This window comes from Oculina patagonica, chromosome 4 (assembly GCF_052425735.1).
Source record: "Oculina patagonica isolate OP01 chromosome 4, crgOcupat, whole genome shotgun sequence".
NCBI classification, from domain to species: Eukaryota; Metazoa; Cnidaria; class Anthozoa; order Scleractinia; family Oculinidae; genus Oculina; species Oculina patagonica.
The window spans coordinates 31,225,423-31,251,334 of record NC_135761.1 but is presented as its reverse complement, the minus strand read 5'-3'; the positions used below and the strand labels follow the sequence as shown (position 1 = coordinate 31,251,334).

The following is a 25,912-nucleotide window of genomic DNA, read 5'->3' as shown; positions in this document are numbered from 1 at the left end:
AAAAAAGCACCCTCAGAGGTTAAAACGAAATCGCAGCGGCGAGGAAGCTTATCGGAAGTCACGCTGGGAGAATCCGCCACTAAGTTAGACTTGCGAAGAAAGGAGAACGAGAGCTGTTGACCGCGAACTAAGAGCAAATGACTGACATGACGTGACAAACCTCACGCTAAATAATCGATAGTTATCACGCATCAATTATCCATCATCACCCGGGTGATGATGTAACCGTTGACCAGCTTGCATCGATTATCGTTGTATAAACTGCAAACCACTTTTTCTAAACTGGTAATGCTCTGCCCACTCAAGGGAAGGCTCTCTCCAAGAACTACGACACTGTCGCTCATGACTTGGCTATCTCTGACCATTTCAAACGGCCTTTTCTTGCCCTTGCCTGCAAATAAACTCACAGCGACACAACCTGTTAACGCATGCAAACTAGGGAGGACTTGGCGTACTCTGGGACACAGAGTCAGTCAACGCTTATCATCTGGGATGCACAGAGTTAGTCAACGCACAGAGTCAGAGTCAGTCCAGAGTCAGTGACGCACAGAGTCAGTCAACGCTTATTATCTGGGACGCACAGTCAGGCAACGCTTATCAAGCGTGATCTAAGTTCTTGTTCCGCTTATCAATGTCAGTTCGGCAGGAATGGCTGATTGGTGGTCAGTATGCCAACACTTCAACTTTGAGGATCTGTATCTGGGGGCATTCACTCCTTACTAACGAAACATTCTAGCAACTCTGACATCTTCACGGTCTTTTCATCTCGTTTGAAATGTAAGCCAACTTTTTTCGGAAGCTAGATAACATTCCTAACTCATCTTCTACATGACACAAACATTTATTCCAGTTTGGAGGTTGACCTCGCAGATGTTATCTTGGATAGAATGGTTAAACTGAACACGAATGTTGTTTGTCTGCCATTACTTGGCCGTAACGTCATCCATGGGAATAAAAATGGGTTTATTTAAGGTTTCCATGGTAACGGGTATAAAGGCTTGTCAAAAAATCATGAAAAGTATGAAATGTGGCAAAATACTAACTTTAAGGGTATTAGTAAAACCTTTTATCAACTCTGGGCGTGTATTACGCGATTTGTATTAGGAATTTGACATCACTTGTATTTACAAAGCAAAACCTATCACTACTCCCCCCCATAAAAAACATGCCCTTTCCCCCTTATGCACCACTTGTCGTCCTGGTAACAAGTAGTTTGAGGTAATTAAGACCTTCAGCTTTAATTTGATACCAATTTCACTAGGTATCAAGGGGGGTGCTACGAAAACCTATTTTTAGGCCCCTTTTGAAATTTGGCTCATGGACTAATAAAGTTGATTTTAGTGGGTTTTGTCGGAGGTCCGGTGGAACAATCCTACTCCCATGGCATCATGGTCCATCTCCTTGCTCTTGTCGTATCCTTGTCTGCGTACATCGATTAGATAGGCTACAAGTTTCTCTTTGTCCTCTTTACTTAGGATTGTTTCCGGTCAACTTCTTGCCCCATGTTCAATCCGACCATTTATTCTGTCTTCAAGTGTAGATTTTGGAACATTTAAATCTCCTGCAGCTTTTCTGATGGACGTCCCATTCTTTACAGAATCCATCACTGCCAGCACTTTTTGGTTTGTCCTAGGCGCTCAATGGCCTTTAACCTACTCCCTTTTGCAGAATCCTTGACACTTTCTTTTTTCTTAGTAAGAGTATTCGAATTTTCTTTCCTTTCCAAATCAGCTGCTTGCACTTTTTCGATGATCTTAGACACTGCCATCTCTAGTTCGGTTTCCTTCTCACCTTGAATCCCAGAACCTTGTTCCTCCTTTCTCGTCCTTTTTTGTATTTGTTGACCAAGAGTGAGTCTGTCCCTGACAGAGCGCTTTCTGACTTTGAATTTGGGAGAGCTTGTGCCATCTGAACGTAGTGCTACTTCACGGAAACACTGTTCAAATTAATTAAGTAGCCAAATGTTAGTCAGCATACCCAGTTCATGCCTTGCCTCATCTGTATACACTCTAAAAGGCGGAATTAAATGTATTGTGTGTCATACCCCTTAAATTATAGTATTATGTGATTCTCCTTAAAATTGTATAGCCACTTTGGTGAATTAAACTTAACTCAGACGAAACGAAAACAAATACTACAGCTTGGAATTTGGACTTGAACATGATTGTGACAGCACCTTAAACCATGGAAAATCAAGATAGGATGTTGCATTAAAAATGAAAGACAGTGAGGAAATTATAGTAAGTTGGTGGGCTAAATAAAATGCAAAGTTTTGAGTATTCTAACCTTAGTTCTACAATGCTTATGTTTACATATGCCATGTTGAAATTGCAATATTCTTCTGGCAGGACATCAAAGTAGCTGAACATGAAAAAAATCTATAAAATATTTACTGAATACCTCGTTTATTTCATCTGGGTTGATTCCACCCCTGCAATTAACAAGTCCTCTGCCAGGTACATGTACAAGTACATTTTGATGGATCATTGCGTTTTTTCCTGATGGCAGGAAGAGACTGTAGGATGTCTACAACAGATGTGATGATTCATATTCAGTTTATTTAGCTGAGATGTACAATGTAGTACTCTTCTGATAGACAATGTGTTTTAATGCTGCATATTAAACAACCTACATGCAGTTAAAAGATGATTGTGGGCCTCATTTTATTTACTGATCATTTCAAGCTGTCAGTAAAAGCATAAAAGTGACATCATAGTGGAGACCTCTATAGTACGGACACCTCTCTAATAAGGACACGTTGCTCTGTCCCTTTGGTGTCCATATTAGAGAAGTTCAACTGCATTTGATATTCAGGGGCCGATTATTCAGAGGCTGCCACTTTATTTTAAGGCCAAATAGAGGCCCACAGTGCCAAGAAAAAAATTCCTTGAACCCTCAGATTTTCATAATGCCATTATCTTATACCTAAAAATGTTTTTTAAATTATTTATCAGGTCAATTATGGTTTTGGACAGATGCCAAAGACTTTAAACTGCTCCAAGCAATTGGAGCTGAAGGCGTTTTTGTGGGTAACAGGGTTGGAAGCCGTGAAATAGGGCAACTATGGCAGAGAGTAGCTACTTCCTTTGTTCACATGACATTACCAGTTGCTGCCCGCTCAGTTAGAGATGGATATAATATACTGGCTAAAAAGTGGAGGGAGAAGGTCAGCAAGGAAGAGAAAGAGAGTGGTGGCGGTGACGAACACCAAACGGAACTTGAAGCTCTCCTGGAGAAGTTAGTTGAACTGGAGAGAGGAGCAGAGAAAGCTGCTGACACTCAGGAACAAGCAAAGAAGTCAGCAGCAGAGCAGGATAAGAAGAGAGCAAATGAAATGAGAGAACAGGCAGCAGAACTGTTCGGTCAGACCCGGAAGAAAAATGGAGAGGCAGAGAAAGAAGGAGGACAGAAAGGAAACTAAGAAGAAGAAGATTTGGAGGAGAGGCTTTTGGATGGTTGAAAGAAAGAGAAAAAATTGTCAGGCAGATGAAGAAGCAGGAAATACAGAAGAGAATGGAAGAGAGAGGCACAAACACTTCAGCATCAGCAATTTATGGAGCAGCTTCACGCAAACCAAACCACTCAAAAAGAGCTGATGAAATTTCTTCAGCAACAAATAATGTAGCAAATGCAGCAGCAGCAGCAACAGTTTGCTATGCTGCAACATTAAACAAACAGTGAAATGTACAACATGAAAAAAGATTTTGGGTCTTTTGTAAAGTAATTTAGCTACTCTATATATTTGATCAACCCCTTTAATTAAATGGGACATTTAAGTTTAGCTACTCTATATATTTGATCAACCCCTTTAATTAAATGGGAATCAATAAATTTATTGAAAGCATTACTTGGACAATGATTTGGGGGGTCAAAAGCTTGAAGCGGAGGAGTTGTTCTATTTCGTGCTGCCGTGATGTATATGATCAACGACAGCAGATATATTGTTTTGAAAGATTCCTTGTTACGTTTCGCTTGCACTTAAACTTATGTATTATCTGAATTATTTTGCTTTCGTTGTATTTTTTTTTATCTAAAATAAAACTCAAGTAGTTTATAGTTGAGTAATTGCAATTTTGACGGGAATTACATTGCCACCCGCGTTGATTGGCGATGGAGCTGCCGTATCTATCACTTGCCGGACGGGATTGCTGTATGGAATTGCCAGAAAACGGGATCTTGACATGTGAGTAGACCACAATTTTCTTTTTTTTATTTAATTTCAGCTTGTATTTTAGCGTTGTAGGAAACACAACTAATTTTTAAAAAAAAATGCCTCCAATCGATTTGGTCAAAACTAGTACAAGTATTTCTTCGAACACGATAATTACTGATGTCACAAACGTAAAGTCATGTTTACTTCAAAACCAGCTTGCATTATTCTTTTTAACAGATGAGCTCTTTTGTTCAACATTCAGACCACTGTGTCAGAGATCTAAAGAGGATACGGAGGCAACACTTCCACCCCCTCCCCCCCCCCCGCCTTCCTACAACAACACCAAAAAAACACCCCAAACTCCCACCTATTATAAAAAATTAATGCAGGTTTTAATACCGCTAGAAGCCGAGTATTTTTTAACCGCATCAGTCAATAATAAACCTGTATTTCTATGCATAAATGCTTCTGAAACAAATATCTGTGTCTCTTGTGCTTAGAAATGGACTTTTTAAACTCTGATCATTCATTGATTTTTATCTGATCGCCAAATGAATAAACTTAATTAACGGAGCGCAATCTATAAATACAGCAGTTTGAATTTTACTCGAGCTTCTGTATCTCTTCGACTTTCATTGCTGATAACGCGCATTCTGCCTGGAGACACAAACCTTAGTTTGACCAAAAGGTAGGCGAAAAGATTTCGAGGAATCTTTAAGCGTGAAATAGTTAAAGATAGGCACTTATGAATTCCTTAACTTGCATATTTGTGAAAACAGCCAGATAACACGAACAGTTGAAGTTATGTCTGACAGGTATTTTCACTAGTATAAAATCGTTCAATGACATTCTTGCTTTCCTAGTCATTTTTGAAGAAAAATTAAGAACGACTCTGTTACGGAATGGGCAATTTCTTAAACAGTGATTTGGAAAATGCGAGCAACAGAAGTTCTTGTGAAACGAATATTCAATAACAACAGCGTATAATCTCGACAACAAGTTGCCGATATAAAAAATTGGAAAAACGCTCGTACGCTCAAAAATCGCCATATCTTTGGCAAAGATCATGTATTTGTTTAAGATAAGCAAAGAATACATGAAAACTGCCTATTATAAACGACCGTAACCCTTTCATGTTTCTCCCGATTATTTGCTGTTAAATGAGCTGATCCGCTGAAATGGCGTTGAAATGGCCAATTTACTAGAGGTTCTATATTTTAATTCTAGACTGTTACATTTCCCCAATTTTTTTATTAATGGCATCAATTCACCAATGAACAAGCTTTGTTCATGGTAAATGGCTAGTTCTAAATCGAGATAACAGTGGAGTTATAAGCCTTTCATTTTGTAGTAAATTTGAAACTTTTTCCAAACATTGTTAACATACCTTCGAACCTCTTGGCCGTTGATCATTCAAACTCAACATTTGCCGAATCTATTTTGATAAATTGAAAGAAGAAAGATAGTTCTTTATAACTGTACCAAGTATGATTGAGAAACTGTGACGGCAGGTTCAGTGTCGAAGTAACAAGAACACCTTCGATCCGCCATGTTGGCGGGCCGTCACGAACGCTTCAAATTGGTGTTCTCGATTTTTTCCAAAATAAAAAGAATTTTAATATCCATTTGGTAGTTAGGACCCTAAAACAACACTGCATGCCAAATTTCAGCGAAATCGGTGAGATACGGTGTCCGCGAACTTTTAAAAAAGCTCGTTATGGAGTTATGGAGTATTACACTTAAGTTCTTGTAACAAACAAGAGTTGGTGTTAGGTGTTGATCTTCTAACCCATTGGCACTGACTTGATGTGCAGGATTTAACATCATTTATTCGTGCTGTGTGTTCAAGGTCGAACAACACAGCGGCAATGTGACCATGTTCCGTCTAATCTACATGCAAAGAAAAAAACAATGCAAGGAAAGGATTGTGAGGATTACTTTTGAGATGAAAAATGGCTCAAGGAATGCAAAATACAGAGTAAAATGTTTTACTCACCTTACTGACCCTCCCCCCCCCCTCCCTGCACCACTTTCAAAGTAATTTCAAATAGCAAACTTTACTTCTGACCATTCTCACTGAGTAATATTCCATTTTTTATTATTATTTTATTAGCCACAACATTTTAACTTACATTCCATCTCCACAGGAGTTCACAATAAAGAATATAATCATATCTATAACAAAATTCTCGATTTTGATTTGATCTGCGCGCACCTATTTCTCGCGTAATCGGCGCTCAATCAAGTGGGTGTCCAATAACAGGTATCCAATTTGAGCAACTTCGAATTGGACACCTGTAATTGGACACCTACGCATCCGCGCTCAATCACGCGCATTTCGATGGGTTTATTCTTGCTGTTTTCTAACTTTTTGTGCACCAATTCAATCGACCTCGCGCTGCGCGCCGACCGATTTCGAAATGACTCGCCCGATTACTCTCTGAATTGTACTCCACTCAGTCCAATTACTATTACAAAATGACTGATTATAATTAGTAAAAACATTTAATTACTTACCCTCCCTTACAAGGGCAAAATCCATCTTTGACTACACCAGAGTCCTCCATGATTAAAAAACCATTGTAAGTCAGTTTATTATCGTCAGTTTTTGACCGCTCCGTTGGGATTACCTTAAACTTGAATACAGTACAACTCAAGTCCTTCACACAATACATCATGCAATCTTGAACATGGCCATCAGAAAATAACTTGTAGCCAAGTAACGACTTAAACGACTTGAGGTTCTCGGCAGTGTGAGTGACTCCCCAGAGCCAATCAAGTACATATACAGATCAGCGAAAGTAAATGGTGGCATCTTAGAAATATCGTAGCTCCAGTTCTGGATATTTTCCAGGCGAGTGTGCCCTCTTCGTAGTTTACCAGCTATCACGTCTGAGATGTCATCGTCGTCTTCATCAATCCTTTGTAATTTGATTTCACGAGCCTTTACTGCAAGCTCCACCAGTTCAGCTTTACGTTTAGTGCGTCCTTGATCAGTCACCTGAATTCCTCTCTTTGTTAAATATTCTTTTAACCAAGGAACATTCTTTTTTATCAAATCGTTCTTCCATTTTCCTCGCTGTGTTTATAATTTCTCGCGCGCTATTCCCCCAAGCCTCGCTTTCGCACCTTTATTTGGTACCAGTCTTACGCGCCTTAATATATCGGAAATGGGCTATTTAAAAAAAAGGCAAAGAGCAACTGCTGGTACTTGCCAGGTTCATACTTTTTCCAAGCTCTTAAAAGGAGTAATAGACCCTTCCACGGTTTCTATTTTAGCTAGCATCTTAAGTTTGCAATTCACAAAAGTTTCAGAATGTCAACCATCCTCGAATTTTCAAGTGTCAAACTCACAATTTTGTCCATACATTTACTGTAATATTTGCCGTGTTTGCCCCCCAACCAAGACCATCGAAAGGTCTATTTTAAGGGAAGTTTAACTTAATATAGTTGTTAAATACCTTGTATTGTTTTTTTTTAGAAACATGTAACTGTTAACCGTTTGTTTTTAACATATGCTGTACATTTTATATTCTTTCTTTAAACCAAACTATTAAGTCATTCTGGGATTTGCTATATAAAGTGTAATTTATTTCTAACCTGATTATCTTTGCTAAGAAAGAAAGATGAACAGCTATAGACAACTGGCCCACGACAGGTGGCTTTCCGCCAGGGAAACCCAAAGTAAGTTTCTTTCTGGAAAAGGGATATTGATGTAACAGAGTAACAAAAGGTTTATGCATGACATGTAAAAAGGGGAAAAATTATACCCTGGTGTGGGACAATAGGGCATAAAATTGATCGTGATACAAGACACATAGGGCAAAAAAAACCAGATGACATGACATATGAAGGTAGCTTGAAAACTTACCTGATTTGAGAATATAATTCTGCTCTTTCAACTTTTTGTGGCACATGAATTTAGTTAACATTTGTGCGTGAAATGGGGTCATGACCCCCCCCCCCCACTTTTCTCTTTAATTTTTTTCCAGTTTTTAAGTGACAGCAATTTCTTTATGATTACTGCAGATCATTATGGAAATCATGGGCAGCATAGTAACAATGGTCAGGCCCAGCCAAGGGGGGTTGTGGGATACCAATATACCCGGTATTTTTGCCCTGGGATACCAAAATACCTGAAAACTACAAAAACTTTGATACCAAATACCTAAAATATTTGTTATTACCTAAAAGTCATGTCCGATAACAAAGGGCCCATGTGTCGAGGCCCCTTTTCCGAGGTGGGACTCCCCAGAGAATGCAGAGAGTTTGAAATCCAGAAGATTGAAAATGCAAATTCCAGCATTCTGGGCATAAAAAATGCTGTTGATGATGTGTCATAGTCATATAAATGGCTAACTATCTTTTGTCGTTAAACATTTTTAAACTCATGTGCACAAACAATTTATTTGAGCCTTTTTGCATTTGCAAACAACCTTTTTTTAGTAGTTTTGATCCTCTCCTCCGAAACAAAAACAATGGCCCTAATCCCTAATAACAGCTTTGACAAAGACACCCCATGGATGTTTTCCAGTTTTTAAGTGACCACAATTTCTTTATGATTACTGCAGATCGTTATGGTAATCATGACCGTGGAAAAAATGGTGATTCTTTGAATGATGCAATATCTTTATAACTAATGTTTTCCAGTTTTTAAGTGACCGCAATAATATTTATTTCTTTATTATTTCTGCAGAGCGTATGGAAATCATGACCGTGGAAACAATGGAAGGAAGCGCAAAGCAAACTATGCACAACAAAAGTGTAAGTCTTTGCCACTAGATAAAAAATAAGAGAGATCTATTATTTTGATTATTCAGAATTTTATACAATTCCGTGAAATAAAAAAAATGAATGTAGACAGTCAAGGACATCTTTTAAGAGGTCATTCTTAGAGTATTTATAATACTGGCCATATATATTTGACAAGTCACATCAAAAACCTTTTTAGTATATACCACAGTTCTCATTAAACTGAAATGTCCACAGTATGTCCACAGTAGATAATAATAAAGCATAACTATGACGAAATCCAGTCAGTTTGTTTGCTTGGAATATGATTGTTTAAAGAAATAAATGATTTAATTTTCCAATTGCATTATACATAGTGAGTCTTGTTTTAAAACTTTCCTAACAATTGAGCAGGGGATCGATCCATAGAGGCAAATGGTGGAAATAATTTATGTTACAGTATGGTTAAATATGTTGCTTAAAAAATATTTTTGTTATTTTTGTTTTTAGTGGAATGCTTCTCTTGTGGCGGAGAGGGGCACATGAGGAGGCAGTGCCCCTCAAAACGAAGACGCCAGTCTAATCAAAAGGAAAAACCGGCGACTGTCAACTTTAAATTTTTTCTTTAATTTTTAGTTTAAAGTGCCTATGAAATGAAATCAAGTTGAACTCATATGAAAGGCCTTTCAAAGTGAAGAGAATAGTGTTTTCATTTTCCTGATATCTTTTCTTGTGCCAAGTTTCAGTTACTTTGCTTTAGTATTTACAGAGATACTACTGATTTTGTATTTTTTACAACAATTTCTGTCAAACTTATGACGTCATCAGTTATCTAATTTGCATAATACAAAATCTCTGGAACAAGAAAAGATATCAGAAAAAGATAAACTTCATCTTTCTTCATTTTGAACGGCCTTTCATATGAGTTCATCTTGATTTTCATTTCATAGGCACTTTAATAATTAAACAAAATGAAAGAAAAATTGTAAGTTTACATTCAGAGGAAAAAATTAACAATTATATGAATTCCTTGTATTTGGCCTGCACACATTGCAACCTGAGGGGGACATGGTGCCCAGGGGGGTACTCAGGCTTGTAAATGACAGGGATGATCGAATGGAGGCAAAACTCATTGCCCCCCAAAAATCGCTGGACCAAATGTACCCCCTCCAAAAAACCCTTTTTCAAATTACCCCTACATTTCCTTGAGGGGCAGTAATAAAGCACAAAAATGCTTGTTCTGTTTATTCATCATACCATAAATACGCCAAGGCTGCGGCAGGGCACTTTTGTTCGTTTTTTAGACCCCACAAAATACCCTATCTAAATCAACTCACCCAAAAAATTACTTACCAAATTCTGCAACCCCAAAAATGCCAGAATCAAAAATTTCAAACCCAAAAAAATCCTTAGATCATTCCTATCATTAACAAGCTTGAGTACCCCCTCTGGGACATGGTGGGACCCTGACCTGAACATCATTGCAACAAAAATAACTAAAAACACATAACTGCATTATGTAACAAACTTAAAATAATTTGACATATCAATTGCTTGCAATTGGATAGCAGCCTTTGTGCACTTTTATACAAAATGTACAGATAAAGAGATTTTAGAGTTAAACAATCTGTTCTGTTATGGTACATCTTTAATGATTTTGTTTCACAGAACATGACTGTACGTTTAAAATCTTTTGAGATCACTGCAACAACAGAAGCTACAGTTTTATTAACCACAAGATTACAAAACCCCATGTCCCCCTTATTTGCTTGATATTTTTTTATCATAAGTCATAATTAGTTCTTCTGACTTTTCAATAGTGGAGGCCAATCCCGTTACCAACCAGAGGACATGAGAAGTTTTTGCCAGACACACTCACCGCACCTATATGACATGCTGTTAAGTGCTATTACCCGTGATGATGGACGTGCCACAAGCAAGAACCACTCAAGTGTACAAGAACAGAGAATAGTTGCACTCCTTCACACAATGGCTTACTTCAGGTAATATAATTTTATTTCAAAAACTCATTAATAAATTAATCATAAAGAAAATACAAAGAAAATTAAAGTGTCTTTATATCTGGTGAAGACACCTCTAAATTTTATGCCCAATGGCCAATTCCCTCTATAGCGCCGCCTGCAGGGAATCACAGTAGTTGTATTCATCAAACCTGCGCGAGACTCAGCAACGATGCATGCTGCCGAGTCTCGCGCATGGTTTGATGAATACAACACCTGTTCCCTGCAGGCGCCTATAGAGGGAATCAGGTATTATCTTCGCTGAAATAACCCCAAATCTGAATATTAGGGCAGGAATGGAAAGATCTACATCAGGTTTTTGAAGCTGTTCATTAAACTTGCAGTTCATGCTTAATCAGGTTTTAAACCCAAGGTGCACACTTGGCTGCGCCTTGTGTTTTAAACTTGATAAAGCAATCAATGGCTCGCTTACTTGTAAAATTGAACATGAGGTGTGCTTGTTTTCTAGGCGGTTCTCACATGGTAAACACAGACTATTACACAGACCAAGTTATATAAAACACGCACAGACGATTAAAAAAATAACTTTTGCTCTATTGTTTTTATGTAAACTCGCAAGTGTAACCAGTTTATTGGAGAGTTATTAAAAACTTACAGAGACTTCAGATCTTGTTTTCAAAATATTGATTTCAAACAAAATACAGGTCTAGGTGAAATACCTGTCTGATAAATTCCGTTTATTATCATAAAGTTATTTATAAAAGTAATTCTCTTTTTTCCATCTTGAAATTGACTTTAAGCAAAATAAAATTAGTAGACAACCACCTTTAGAGAATACATCCCTCCCAAATGACATGCACAGCCTTGGTAAAGCTTTGGCAAGAGGAACCTTTAAAAGCGTGGCAAATTCAGCCTTCCAATGCCCCAGTTTAAGACCCCACATTGAAGAGCTTGTTGCAAAAGAAGTCTCAAAGGAATGTAAAACCTTGTGCTCTTTGAAGCGACCTTTCATACTTCGTTCTATAAGCAAAGATGCAGTGGTGAAATTCTCTTGGGCAGCAGTCAGTGATGAATTTAAGAACAGAGCCCCGTTATTCTTCAGAGTACTGATGGCTGGTGCATGGAAAAATGAAGATTCTGCTGCTGTTACAAATGCTGCAGCAACAGTGTTGAAACAACGTGATAAAGCTATGAGCTTGGTGCAGTACATCACTGGATTAACCCTTAAAATGGGGGACACATCAAAACAGGTAAGAAGAATTTTTTTATTAAACTTTACATCTTCTTAAGAGATGTAAACCCTATAGCAACGTTAACAAAAATTGTAGCCTTTGTCTGTATGAAAAATTCATAATCATTTACAAAAAAAGAGTTGTGTAGCCTTAACAGACGAAACGAATTGGCGAGTTCATGCCCTCACAGAAACAGATTCGTACTTCAGAAATTTAGAGTAACGTAATTAAGATGTAAACCCTTGTAAATAATCCGTCTATCACCTGGCAACTATTTGATTACTTTCAAAAAACCATGTAACGCATTTACTATCACTCACTCACTCATCCTCTTCGCTCCTCTAACTGGAGCATAAGGCCACAAGCACACACATTTACTATAGCAACCATTTAAATTTTTTGCATTTAACTGCCAGCTTTTAAATTTACCATCCAGTCGTTAAAGTTGCTTGATGAGTGTGGACCTATTACTTTAGGTCCATACAAAACAGACCTGTCGCAATAAAACGATGTATACTGAAGCCTGACCTCTTGTCAAGTTAATATTATATATAATATAACTTATCTATATTTATAAGATATATATATATATACTGTATACTTTTTTCCATTGCACTTTTGATAATGATGACATGAAGTCATCGAAACGTCAAGTTACTTTTTTATCGTTAATTTTCTTATTAAAATGTGTTTCAAAATCTACTACAATTAATAATAATAATCATGATAATGAATAATTACTTTGGCGCACAGCATTGCTGGGTATATTACATTTACACCAGGTTCCCAATAATGCTGTGAGCTGAAGTAATTATCTATTAACTCTAAAATAATTTTCCCAGAAGAGGGAAAACATTATGTCATTGTAAAATTAGTTTAACTTATTTATCAGAGACACCTTTCCATGAGAAATTTCTTACGTCGTTCCATAAGCAACTTACGAGACATTATGAGACTGGAGGAGCAAAACTCTACAACCCGGATGCTATGGAAAAGTTTTGTCAGAAGCATGCACCTGGTTTGTTCCATGACCTGCTACAAGTGATCAGAAATGATGAAAAAGGAAAGGTTTAAAACGGAGAGAAGACACTTAAACGCAGTGAGTTGTTGCAATGTTGCATCAGTTCTCATATTTCAGAACTCAAGTAAGTTCATAATGAAATGAAGCTGTAATAGCTTTACTCATTCGATCTTTTATGTCAACTTGAACGATAAAATATTTTGTGGTTAGAATGTCAAATTAAATCCATACATGTATGTAGCTGTTGAAATAATACAGGGGATTTGTTTAAAATTTGCTTGAAATGGCCACCAAATGTACATCAGGAATTAGATGAAAGCTACTGCTGCCATGATTTTTCCAGAATTCTTTAAGATTGTGGATTTTTATAACATATTCTCTTTATGAATGCAACCTGATTCCCAAATTCTGGCCTGGGACATGTGTAGTAAATAATTTACCAAGGCTAGCAACCAAGGGCCTTTTTTCATGGAGGGAGGGTGGCCCAGCTAACCCAGTTACCCAACCAACCGAGCTACCTTACTGGGTGAGCAACTTTTCATACAATTCCTTAGAAAAGTTATTGAAGCAATTACATGTTAGACAGGGTAACCGCCTTCCCAGGGTACCCTGTCTACTTGCCCAGGGTACCCGTTTAGGTGAGTTATCGTTTTGCCATGAAAACCGTTATGGCAAAGCTATCAGACTTCTTGTGATAAGTCTTTGCACGTGTTATTTTAATTAATGCAATTTTAAGTTAATGGCATAAAATGTATAAATTTTGAACCCAAACAGTGCCATTAAATCAAGATTAGTGCTGTTTTTATTCGATTATGTACCCAACCTCAAATAAGCCCCCACCATGTAGGTAGGAAAAGTTAATAAGCACACAGCCGTGAATAAGCGCCCACCCCTACCCCTATGGTTTATAAATATTTTTATTGTCTAACATGGTCTCAGTTAGGTGTTGTGATACCATTTGTTTAATAATGACTTACAGTACAAATAATATCTAGACTGTGCCTGAGATACACAGGAAACTTCATACAGGGCCCAAATTTACTAGTTTTATGTAAACTGTAATCCGTTTATGTATCAGGAGCTGGTGTTACAATAAGTAGTCTAGCGTGACATCGTGTCGTGTAGTTAGTCACGCATTCCAGTTGTAGTTGTATTACCATATTTGGTCAATAAAGACCGCTCCTTGTTCACGGACTAATGGCGTCCATATGTTGAAACATGGTGTCAGAACAAAAGCGTATTTTACGTCGAACACGTTCGCTCTAACGGGCAAAAACGCTGTCAACGGAAAGCAGATGCTGTCCTCTTCTGTCCACCGTATTTAATTTTCACAGGGATACGTACGTCGAAAGTTTACGAAGATGCCAGACACCGACCACGTGGAGTCGAGTTCACAAGTTCCAGCGCCATCACAAGCTGTTCCTCAAGTAGCTGTTCCTCAAGTTTATCCGCACAATTTCCCGCTGCCACATGCAATGAAATGTCATGGAGATGTCGTCGGAAACTGGGATTTCTTCAAACAGCAGTGGAGTGATTACGAGATAGCAACTGGCCTCGACAAGCGAGAAGAATCGGTCCGCCTTGCGACCTTGAGATCGGCAATGGGCAGGGAATGTCTTCAAATATTTCTCAACCTAAACCTTACAGAGGAAGACAAAAAGAAAGTCGACAAATGTCTGGAAGCGCTGGAGAATTACTTCAAGCCCAGCAGAAATGTGGTGTACGAAAGGTACGTCTTTAATACGTGCGTGCAGCAAAACGAAGAATCCGTACAAAGTTATGTCACAAGATTGAGAAAGTTGGCCGCTTCTTGCGAATACGGCGAACTGACGGATGAGTTTATACGAGACAGATTAGTCATCGGCTTAAAGGACAAAGGAGATAAAGTCAGGTTGCTGAGAGAAAAGAAGCTGGATTTACAAAAAGCGATTCAAATGTGCACAACGAGTGAAGTCACCTCGCGGCAAATGAAGAACATTCAAGGCGCCAAAGACAAGCAGACAGAAGAAGTTAAGAAGTTTAATGACAGAAAGAAAAAGCAAAAAAAACCTCATCGTAAGAAGGAAGAAGAAAAATCGTCCAAAGCGAAGAAGAATGAAGACGAGAAGACGAAACGTGAAAGCTCTGAAACCAAATGCAGATATTGTGGTCATAAACAACGTCATGTAAGAAGAACGGAGTGTCCCGCGTTCGGACAAACATGCAGCAAATGTCAAAAGAAAGGTCATTTCGCGTCTGTGTGCATTTCTTCCAGAAAAGTACACCAGGTAGAAGACAGCAATGAGTCAAGTTCAGATGAGAGCTGCCTGAGAGTTGAAACAGTATCCATGGTTCAAACAAAGTCAAGACAGTGGTTTGCAGATATCATATTCTTCAATTCTGCTGAGGAAGAGTTCTCAACAACTTTGGCATGTCAACTCGACACCGGTGCTACCTGCAATGTACTATGCTTAGATGATCTTTCAGCCATTACACAGTTAGGAGACCCACCTATGAAAAACTCCACAGTCAAGTTGAAGCTGTTTGGTGGTTCAACAATGAAGCCAGCTGGAGAATGTGACCTGCACATCAAGCACAATGGTACGAAACATGCTCTGAAGTTTCAAGTTATTCAAGACAAGTGCAAACCCTTGCTGTCAGCAGAAACTTGTGAGAAGTTACAGCTCATCCAGTTAAATGCCAGTGTTACGGATAGTGTTCACCAGCTAAAGGACAGTGTTGTTCCAGAGCCTCTGTCAAGGGAAGAACTGATGAGCAAATTTCATGATGTTTTTAATGGGCTAGGACACATTGGCGATGCCAAGATAGTGGTTGATCAGAGTGTTACACCAGTCCAACATTCACCTCGTCGTGTACCAGTAGCCTTACGGAAAGATGTAGAGAAGAAGATTCTAGAATTAGAAGAGAAAAGAATCATTACAAAAGCAGTGGAGCCCTCACAATGGATAAGTAGCATGGTGGTAGTAGCCAAGCCACAGAAGATTCGGATTTGCTTAGACCCAAAGGACTTAAACCGTGCTATTCAGCGTCCAAAGTTCCAAATGCCAACTCTTGAAGAACTTTTACCTGAACTTAGCAAAGCCAGAATCTTCAGTTCATTCGATGCAAAGGATGGATTTTATCAAGTCAGTCTCGATGAGGACAGTAGTAAATTGACTACTTTCTGGACACTCCTGGGGAGATACCGATACTTACGAATGCCTTTTGGAATAAGTCTTGCACCAGAAGTTTTTGAAAGTAAACTGCAAGAGTGCCTTGCTGACCTGCCTGGTGTGAAAGTCATCAGAGATGATATCCTAGTTGGCTATGGGGAAAACGACTCAGAGGCGCAACGCGATAAGATCAGAATGTCATCCGCCTACTTGAAAGAGCAAGACAAGTGAACCTAAAGCTCAACAAGTCTAAAGTCAAGCTTCGACAAGCTGAAGTGAAATTCATGGGCCATGTGATCTCGAAGGACGGGCTGAAGCCAGATCCAGACAAGGTCACCGCTATTAAGAACATGCCCAAACCGACATCCAAGTCTGAAGTACTCACCTTGCTTGGCTTTGTGAATTACCTCTCCAAGTTCTTACCCAAGCTTTCAGATGTGTCTGCACCATTAAGAGAACTCACTGCCAACCAAGCTCAGTTCACATGGGCAAGACAACACGATGAAGCTTTTGTCGCTATCCAGAAGTTGGTTATCCAGAATCCAGTGCTGAAGTTCTATGACGTAGAAGAAGAAGTCACCATTCAGACAGATGCCAGCAACAAGGGGTTGGGAGCCGTACTGACTCAAAACGGACAACCTGTGGCCTTCGCGTCAAGAACCCTCTCTCAGACAGAGCAGAGATATGCGACCATAGAGAAAGAATGCCTGGCAATCGTCTTTGCCTGTGAAAGATTTAACCAATATCTGGCACGTAGAGAGAACATTTCAGTGGAGACAGATCACAAGCCTCTTGTGTCCATATTCAAGAAGTCGCTGTTATCAGCACCTTGCCGTCTTCAGAGAATGTTACTCAGACTTCAGCGATACAATTTGTCAGTCAGTTACAAACCTGGTTCTCAGATGTTCTTGGCTGACCACTTGTCAAGAGCAGCACAGCATGAAGTTACCATGCCAGAAGAGTCCTTCCAAGTGTTTTCCTTGGAGTTAGAGAGCCTAAACCCTATGCAAGCCCTGAAGGTAACTCCAGAGAGATTGGAGCAGTTACAGCGTTGCACTGGACAGGACGAAGCATTGCAAACCTTAAAGACCACAGTCCTGACTGGTTGGCCAATGCAAAAAGAGCAAGTACCTGTCAACATCAGAGAATACTGGTCATATCGGGAAGAGTTAACAGTACACAATGGGATCCTGTTTAAAGGTTCAAGAGTGGTCATACCCCGTGTCATGAGACCCGAAGTGAAATCAAGAATACATTCCAGCCATTTGGGAGTTGAAGCTTGTCTCCGCAAAGCTCGAGACACAGTCTTTTGGCCTAACATGAACGCAGAGGTACGGGACCTGATCAAGCAATGTTCCATCTGTAACGAATTTCAGGCCAAGAACCAGAAGCAACCTATGCAAAGTCATCAGATTCCAGATCGCCCTTGGAGCAGAGTTGCTGCCGATCAGTTCAAACTTCATGGCAAAGAGTACATTGTCCTTGTTGACTTCTATTCAGACTTCATTGAGGTCAAGCAGCTGCAAGAGAACACTTCCAGTTCAGTGATCGAGTTTCTCAAAGAGCAATTCAGCAGATATGGCATACCAGACACACTCGTAACTGACAATTGTCCTCAGTTTACTAGCTATGAATTTCAACAATTCTCACGTGATTGGGAATTTGTACACGTGTCATCCTCTCAGCACCACCACAGGTCCAATGGTAAAGTGGAGTCAGCAGTGAAAGTGGCTAAGTCCTTACTGAAGAAAGCACTTAAGGACAACAAAGATCCTTGGCTTGCAATGTTAGATCAAAGAAACACACCAACCGAGTCACTTGGGGCAAGCCCAGCGCAGAGATTAATGTGTCGTCGTACCAGAACCAGACTGCCCTCAGCCACAAGCCTCCTTTATCCGAAAGTTCCTGAGAGTGTCACCGAGAAGTTAAAGTTAAAACGGCAAAAAGCGAAGTGGTATCATGACCGTTCCACCCGTACTTTACCAGAGCTAGAAGTAGGACAAGAAGTGCGAGTTGCACCCTTACAGAAGAACGAAACTTGGAAACGAGGCACCTGCCTGGAGAAATTGGCAGACAGATCCTATCTGGTCAAACCTGAAGGAAACGGCCAAGTCCTTCGTCGAAATCGAGAGTTCCTTAAACCAGCTGAGAAACCAGTACTTCCTACCTCTGACTCAGTTTCTCACAAACCAGTTTCAGAACCAGTTCCAGTGGAGGAAAGTCAGCCCTTGAGCAGCAGTACGCAGCCAGTAGTTCCTGAAGGCAAACAGACCGTTGCAAAGACACCTCCTGCTGTCCTGAAGACTAGAACCCGAGTAGTCAAGGTTCCCTCAAGATTGAAAGACTATGTCACTTAGTCTAGTTCAGAAAAACAAAGGAACTGAAACTATAGCTAGTTCTATCACGTTAAGAACTCTGCACACAAAGAGACATTGATTTCTAAGACTATAGAGCTAACATAGTTTTGTATAAGTTTTTATTTTTATTTTTACAAAGTTAGTGTTCATTTTCATTTTTGTTATGTTACCCTTTGTTCAGTTTTCAAAAGAGGGGAGATGTTACAATAAGTAGTCTAGCGTGACATCGTGTCGTGTAGTTAGTCACGCATTCCAGTTGTAGTTGTATTACCATATTTGGTCAATAAAGACCGCTCCTTGTTCACGGACTAATGGCGTCCATATGTTGAAACAGCTGGTGCCATGATTGCAATCAAAACTGGAAAGGTAATTGGATTTGGTACACGGTCAAAAAGGTTCCCAACTTGTGAAGCTGCCATAAGAGCTGGAAATCAACCTAGAGAACATGTTTGCAGATGTAACTGAAATGGGTCCTTCAAGGCCATAAAGTCGATGTGTGCATCGAGCCTCTGAAGGCATGCGAAAAAAATCACAAAGCACAAGTGCGTATTCTTATAGGAGATGATGACTTGTTCACAACAAAAAAAGTGTGAGAGAGTGTTCAACATGAATGGTCAGACATTGTTCATGCAAAGAGGGCTTTTGGAAGTTTTTTGTACAATCAACAGAAAACACACAAAGGTTGTCTGCTTATGTTATAGACTATCTACAAACATGTTTCAGCCATGCGTTAACACAAAACAAAAATTATTCTGATGAAATAAACAAGACTCTAAGAGCAATAGTTCCACATGCATTTGAAGATCATTCCATATATCTGTCTCCAGGTGTAAATATTTGGAAGACCGCATCAATAACTGCCATAGTACACTACCATGTGGCAAAGATCTGGAGGGAGAGGACTTGAAGAAAGACCTGCAAGAAATCATAGAGGTCATATATAAAAGTTTGAATTTTTTTCCAAGGAGCATTTTTTAATAAGGTTTAACTTAAAATTTATTGTTAATCAGTTCTCATTAAGTGTTTTAAATTATTCAAGACACTATGGAATTACCTGATAGAACTAGCTACACTCTAGCTGATCAACGTTTACAAGATATGTTCATCTAAGCTTTTAAAGCTGTCAACAGCCTTCTTCCCACTTATTTAAGTGACTTGTTTATTATTCGTGAGCATGTTAGGAATCTAAGGGGCACCAACAAGCTTGTTATCCCTGAAGTTAACACCACCCATCATGGGATTAAGTCTGTGGCCTAAACTGCCTTAAAAGCTTGGAACTCACTTCTGTATACACTATGATGTATGAAGACACTTAATAATTTTAAGATTGCAGTTAGATATGTATTGTGAATTTACATATGTAAACTTACTTACCTATTATATATTTATATCTTGTAATTTTTTTAAATTTTGTTTTAAGTTATTTTTTTTCCTGTAAATTAGCATAATCTTGCTAGAGGCCTAATCAGCCTCATTACCCAAGACAATTTTTTCATATGTTATTTCTCACAAATGAAGCAAAAGTAAAATCTGGGAAAGCAGCGAAAATAAATACAGAACACTGTTTATCTTATGTAAACAAACCCACATGTGACACTTGTTTTGGTAATGTTCATTTGGAGGGATGATCAATAACACTCTTTTTTCACTGAGCAATTAATTTATAATCCTGCTTAATCTTGCGGAATATTGAGTTTGCAGGATTAAAATTATTGCTTACAAGTATTATGATACATTGTAGCCGCTATTTCTATTCTCATTGATCGAGAGCCTTCAGCTTATTCACACTGACATCGCATTTTGATGTCATATCTACAGACTAGGATTATACATGCAGAACTGACGTCATTTCTACAGCTAATAGGGTACAGATAATAGAATCTTGTAATCGCCTCCTTTCCCCACTTTGCTAGTTAGTCTTGCTTGTCAGTGAGAGAGATTGAAGCGATGGCAGAACGATTCGCCACATTAACTGAAAGCGATTAAGATAAGGATAAGGCTGCCATAAACACAAAACGAGAAACGAAGACAGCTCTTAAAGTTCTAAAAGACTAACTGAAAGAGAAGAATTTAAGCGAGCCTCAAGAAACTAAAGGCAATTGCTGGGATTGTAAAAAAAACTTTTTTCGCTGAAACTCGGAAAGCAGACAGAACTTCGTATTCCAAAAGCACATTGAACAGCATCAGATTTGGACTTACCAGACACTTTTAGTCCACTCGAGGCTCCACTCGATATTTTTATTTGAAAGAACCACAAAATAAATATGTGGCACTGCCACTTCTCTTTTAAGTTCCATGCCTGATTGGTGTTGCTGATAGCAGCAAACAAGCCTCTTTGCCCTAATAAGAGGAATGTCCCCCTACACACCGCATTGGCAAGATAACCAAACAACCGCATTTCAAGAAATCGATGATGAACAGGGATTGGGAGGTAATGTTCTTTGACGAAGCAACCATTGATCCGATGGACGTTGACGACTGGAAGGTAAAATTCTTTTTTTGGTAACTTAACAGAATACGTTAAAAAGTAAACACATGGCAAGATATTTACACACTTAGCTTAAGATATTTCAGATAGATTCTAAATAAGAGGTCGGTGTTAAGGGACAATTTATAGACAGGCACAACAGTGTAAGATTTCAATGTTCAATACAGTCATTTAGTGTATTGTTAAATTGTAATTTATTTAGTGCAAGCTAATTAAGGCTGCAACATTCAAACATTTCGTTATTAGTATAATGCGATGACGTCATAGATGTAACTTACACTCCCTGCGATGATTGTCAAATAAAACGAGTTGTTTAAAAACGTGGATTTATCTTCTACTAGCAACACATTCAGAATCCAAGGTGGTCTGCTACAAAGAGACAACTGAAGTATACTTAACATGTCTGAGGACACAACTGCAATCGAAATGGCCAAAGGCAAGCGCACAACAGCTTAAAGGACGATTTACAAGAAAGCGGAACTTCCTCCTCAAGTCAATAGAAAACGATCAAGGAATGGAACCAGTTGAAACAAATTATGCAAAACTCACTGAAGCGTATGATGAACTAGAAGGTAATCATGACACCTATATTGACCTATTGCCGGATAAACAGTCAGAAGAAGCATGGATGACATAAGTCCAAGAAAGATTTAATGATGCAAGTAATCGCAAAATCAAATATGTTGAAAAAAATTTCTTGAAAGAAGAACAACACGCGAGGATGTGGAGCATAGAGAATACACTGACAAAGCACAAACAAGAAGGAACACAGCGCGCAGTTTTCAATGCTTGCGGGAAGAATTGACAAGTACTCAAATTATACCAAGCTATTTAAGAGTGACTGCAAGAGTTATAACAATTTACGACAGAATCCCCAAAGCATCACCAGGCCAGGCCATCTAACTTCACATGATGTGGAAAAGGCTGAATTATTCTGGATCCGCGAAGCTCAACAAAACATTAGGAAGGATATCGAAAATGGAAAATACAAACGATTATGCCCTAAGATGGTGTATATGTGATCAAAGTATGCAGCGAATTATGGATGGAGATGAGCTACAACAAGAGAGAAGTGCTACTCCTATCATACGATCACCCATTCTCACATCTATTTATAGAACATAAACATAGAATAGGGCATTATGGCGTTTTAACTACAGCCAGCAAAGTACGCACCAGATACTGGATTCCAAAACTCTTGAAACTTGTGCAATCAATCAAGTTCAATTGGTCATTTGTAGAAAACTTGATAAAAGGGTCAGTGAACAAGTAATAGGCAACCTTCCAACTGATAGACTCAAATCAGCCCTACCTTGGTACAGTACAGGTATCAATTTATTTGGACCCTATAGAATGTACAGCATCTCATTGGCATGGTCAAGTACCTTTCCAAGTTCCTCAGTAAGCTGTCAGAGTTATGTTAGCTTCTCCCCAAACACACACAGAGACGTTGAGTGGCAGTGGACCAGGAGGGAGGGGTAAACTTGTTAGATTCTCAGTAACTTTCACCTGGTGTATGCATGTCGCCAAAGTGATGACACGAACAAAGGACCACGAAGCTTTCAAGTGATTTCGAAAATGGCGCCCTTGCCTTCGCAAAACAGCAACTTTTCAAGTTGATTTTCTCCACTCATGTACCTTCCAAGGGTTTCGTTCTTGGTCAGGAAAGGTTTTCTACAATTTCTTTTTCGAAAGGGGTGAGTCACCCACAGTGATTTATAACTGTAGGTGAAAATGACTTAATAGAGTTGGTTTGAAGGGTTTTGGCCATATTCCATAAGTGGGAATTTGTGTCGAAAAATCGCTTTTTCTCGAAATGGATTACACATGGAAACTTGAAGTTTGGCTCAATAATTGGCTACATCTATAGAAAGAAAGTGACATTGAACTTAATTTCGAGAAGGTTACAAAAAAAATGATCAGTCAGTTTTAGTTTTGGAAAAAAAAAAAACCCCGCGGGGGAAAGGCACGACGCCGGAAACAAACGCCAAAGGAAAAAAACGCCCGCGGCCCACAACACAAAAAACACAAAAACCACCAAAACGGTTAGCGGGAGCTGTTCTTCACAATTACCAGTTTTATGCCTTCATTGATTTCCTCGAGTGGGAAATTGCGTTGGAACATTTTGGTTGTTCGCACAGTAAAATCATCTTTTTTCGACATCGATTAAGCATAGAACCTTTTTTTTTAATAAAAAAAATGTTTTACTCCTTTCAATATACATGTACCAGTAAAAATAAAATCTTGACAAAATAACAATAACACTGAAATCCTATTCTTTACAACAAAAAATACACTTTTTCCTATTATGAATATAATACTCCTTTCAATACACTAGTAAAGATGTAATATTTACTATAAATAACAACAAAACTATGACAAGGAATTCTAAGTGTCAACATGCACGTAGGGCTCAGCCAATGGTACCAGTGGCGTCGAAACGTGTAATTCAATGAGTTTCTACCCTAGTCAGACATTTTGTTTACTAGCTCGTATCATCCTACCCGACCCAATACCCCTCAGCTTTTCGCGTTCCCGTCCCGCCCCATGCCCAACTTATTGGCCATGTATACCTTATGAGTCCCTGATGAGACAAGGTATATACATGTTATCACTTATCTTCTTTTTCATATTTTGCAGTGAGCTCACTCTAGGAACTCATATAAGTGGAAATTTTTAAAGCAATAAGCTTTTGTATGAATAGATTGTAAAAATCTTTTGCATACAGCTCACACCAGAACAGAAGGAGGGATGTAGAAAGGCAATAGCCTTTCTCGACGACCAGTCGCTTGTGGCCACCGAAGAGAAGGCGGAAAGGGAGCAGGAAAAACTGACGACAGTTATTAAAATAAAAGGAATAAGGGCCAGAGTTGTTCGGCTATCAAAATTGTTAGAAGCTGAAACTTAGCAATTAGACAAAGAAATCAAACTGTTACAAAAATTGTTACTTTATTCAGAATTTTTGATTTGCACTCTCCCTTTTATTTTGTAAGTAGTGCATAAATCGTCATTTCCATTTAAACCAATTTAACACATTTTAACCTTTTTAACATCGAATTTCTGTAGTTTCATTAGAACCTTTTTAAAACTATGGAAAATTTCTGTATGTAAACAACACTGTACATTCCCACTTGAATATAAACAAGAATTGAGTTTTTATATTTTTACTTGAATCTTTTTAAAGCTGTAGGGAAAATTTATCTATGTAGACACACTAAGCGGAAAAACAAGCTGCCATCATCATCCATGTCTGCTAAAATGTCTGTTTAATCTAAGGAAGAGAAAGCAAAAGACAGAACCAAGATTTTAATGAAATGCAAAAGACAGAACCAAGCATTATAGTGTAATGTAAAAAGGAAAAGGCATGAACTGACATTGACACTGTTATGTACACGATATGATATATAGTTAATTTATCCGTCAGAAGTCAAACCCAACAGATTTATTTGCATTATGTATAATTTATGTACAGATTTAAGATTACTTAGGTTCCTAGGAGTTGGCATTTGTAGTATAAAAAAATTATAATCAATTCAGACAAGGGTGGTGGTGGGGCCTTTTGTTGGACTGGTGGAAAAAAATCTTTAACATGGTATATTACAATTGACTCTAAAAAAAAAAAAAAAAAAAAAAAAAAAAAAAAAAAAAAAAAAAAAAGAAAAAAAAAAAAAAAAAAAAAAAAAAAAAAAAAAAAAAAAAAAAAAAAAAAAAAAAAAAAAAAAAAAAAAAAAAAAAAAAAAAAAAAAAACAAAGCAGCAACAACTCTTTTAATACACACGTTAAGATGAAATCTTAACAATATGACAATCACTAACTCCTTTCTATACACCAAATAAGATGAAAACTTTCACAATATAACAACAAAAATACTGTACTCCTTCCGATACACCGGTTAAGAAGAAATCTTTACAGTGTAACAACAAAAATCATTTAATAATAAATAAATAACTCCTTTTAATAATAAATAACTGTGAGGCATTGGATACTGTCCAATGGCAGTATAATACGTAGCATCCGTTAGTGACACATTAACTATGCCCTGATCATGTGCGCTAGTTTTGTATTCCGCAATATCACTTTTAGTTCGCCTTAGACTTGACAACTCGTCTTTGTCTTTTACCCACCCTTTCCCACCCGCGGGCCGCATCAGGGGGGAATGGCCTCGGTCTTGCCTCCCCCTGGGTGCGGCTTTGCTTGTTCCGGCAAACAATAAAGATGACTTTGATATATATGTATGGTTGTCGTTTTATAGTGCTTAGGATTATAAATCCTTTCAATACACCAGTAAAGATGAAATCTTTACAATTTATCAACAACAACAAATCAGGCTGCCATAATATACCATCACAATCACCATTTCTGGTGTGAAATATTTGTATCTGGAAAAAAATGCAAAGAAGGTTGGTACTTGTATAATGGTATGTGGAATGGTGGAAAGGCAGAATAAATTGGAAAAAAACACAAGTAAAGAATTCATCTTTTATGTACATGTTGGTGTTTGAAAATAACCACATCAACATCACAACTTCTGGTTCAAAAGAAAATACATCGTTGATTAAGAACATGCTGTCATTTGCTTGTGAGAAAAACATCATACATGATACAAAGCAAGTAAAAGAGAACTATTCTTCACTATTGAAGTTTTGTGCCATTCCTCTCAAAACATCTACATCAGGCCAAGAGATGAGATCAATATCAATACAAAACGAAGAACAAATCCACACCATACTCACCACAACAGCAGCATCAAGAATGGTTAACAACAACACCCAAGTACTGAAAAGAAGAAGTGATAA

General features: G+C 38.3%; 1 protein-coding gene and 2 long non-coding RNA genes across 4 annotated transcripts in view; 2 read left to right on the top strand and 1 right to left on the bottom strand.

Annotated features, from left to right (window-relative positions):
- The window catches only part of LOC144652382 (uncharacterized), a 63,575-nt gene extending 54,817 nt beyond the window's left edge, over nt 1-8,758 (top strand). Inside the window, exons 2-3 of the long non-coding RNA XR_013570526.1 lie at nt 7,776-7,837; nt 8,725-8,758. This is a non-coding gene — a long non-coding RNA (uncharacterized LOC144652382). The remainder of the gene's footprint in view (nt 1-7,775; nt 7,838-8,724) is intronic.
- A 1,517-nt stretch (nt 8,759-10,275) lies between these two features.
- Nucleotides 10,276-16,502, top strand: LOC144652146 (uncharacterized). Its single transcript, XM_078512165.1, has 4 exons — nt 10,276-10,887; nt 11,969-12,116; nt 12,991-13,116; nt 14,454-16,502. Exons 1-4 carry the CDS (start codon nt 10,736-10,738, stop codon nt 16,500-16,502), a joined length of 2,475 nt encoding a protein of 824 aa, XP_078368291.1. The 5' UTR covers nt 10,276-10,735.
- Nucleotides 16,503-23,950: 7,448 nt separating this feature from the next.
- LOC144652368 (uncharacterized) overlaps nt 23,951-25,912 on the bottom strand; it is an 82,881-nt gene continuing 80,919 nt past the window's right edge. For both annotated transcript variants that reach the window (XR_013570512.1, XR_013570513.1), the window contains exons 3-4: nt 25,850-25,892; nt 23,951-24,387 (exon numbers count right to left, since the gene is read on the bottom strand). This is a non-coding gene — a long non-coding RNA (uncharacterized LOC144652368). The remainder of the gene's footprint in view (nt 24,388-25,849; nt 25,893-25,912) is intronic.

What these genes read in the sequence shown, in the direction of transcription:
- LOC144652146 (XM_078512165.1), top strand. Translation starts at nt 10,736, where the DNA reads ATGAGAAGTTTTTGCCAGACACACTCACCGCACCTATATGACATGCTG. An exon ending in CACACAATGGCTTACTTCAG is followed by an intron (nt 10,888 to 11,968) that starts GTAATATAATTT and finishes GTTATTCTTCAG; the next exon opens with AGTACTGATGGCTGGTGCAT. An exon ending in TGGGGGACACATCAAAACAG is followed by an intron (nt 12,117 to 12,990) that starts GTAAGAAGAATT and finishes CTTATTTATCAG; the next exon opens with AGACACCTTTCCATGAGAAA.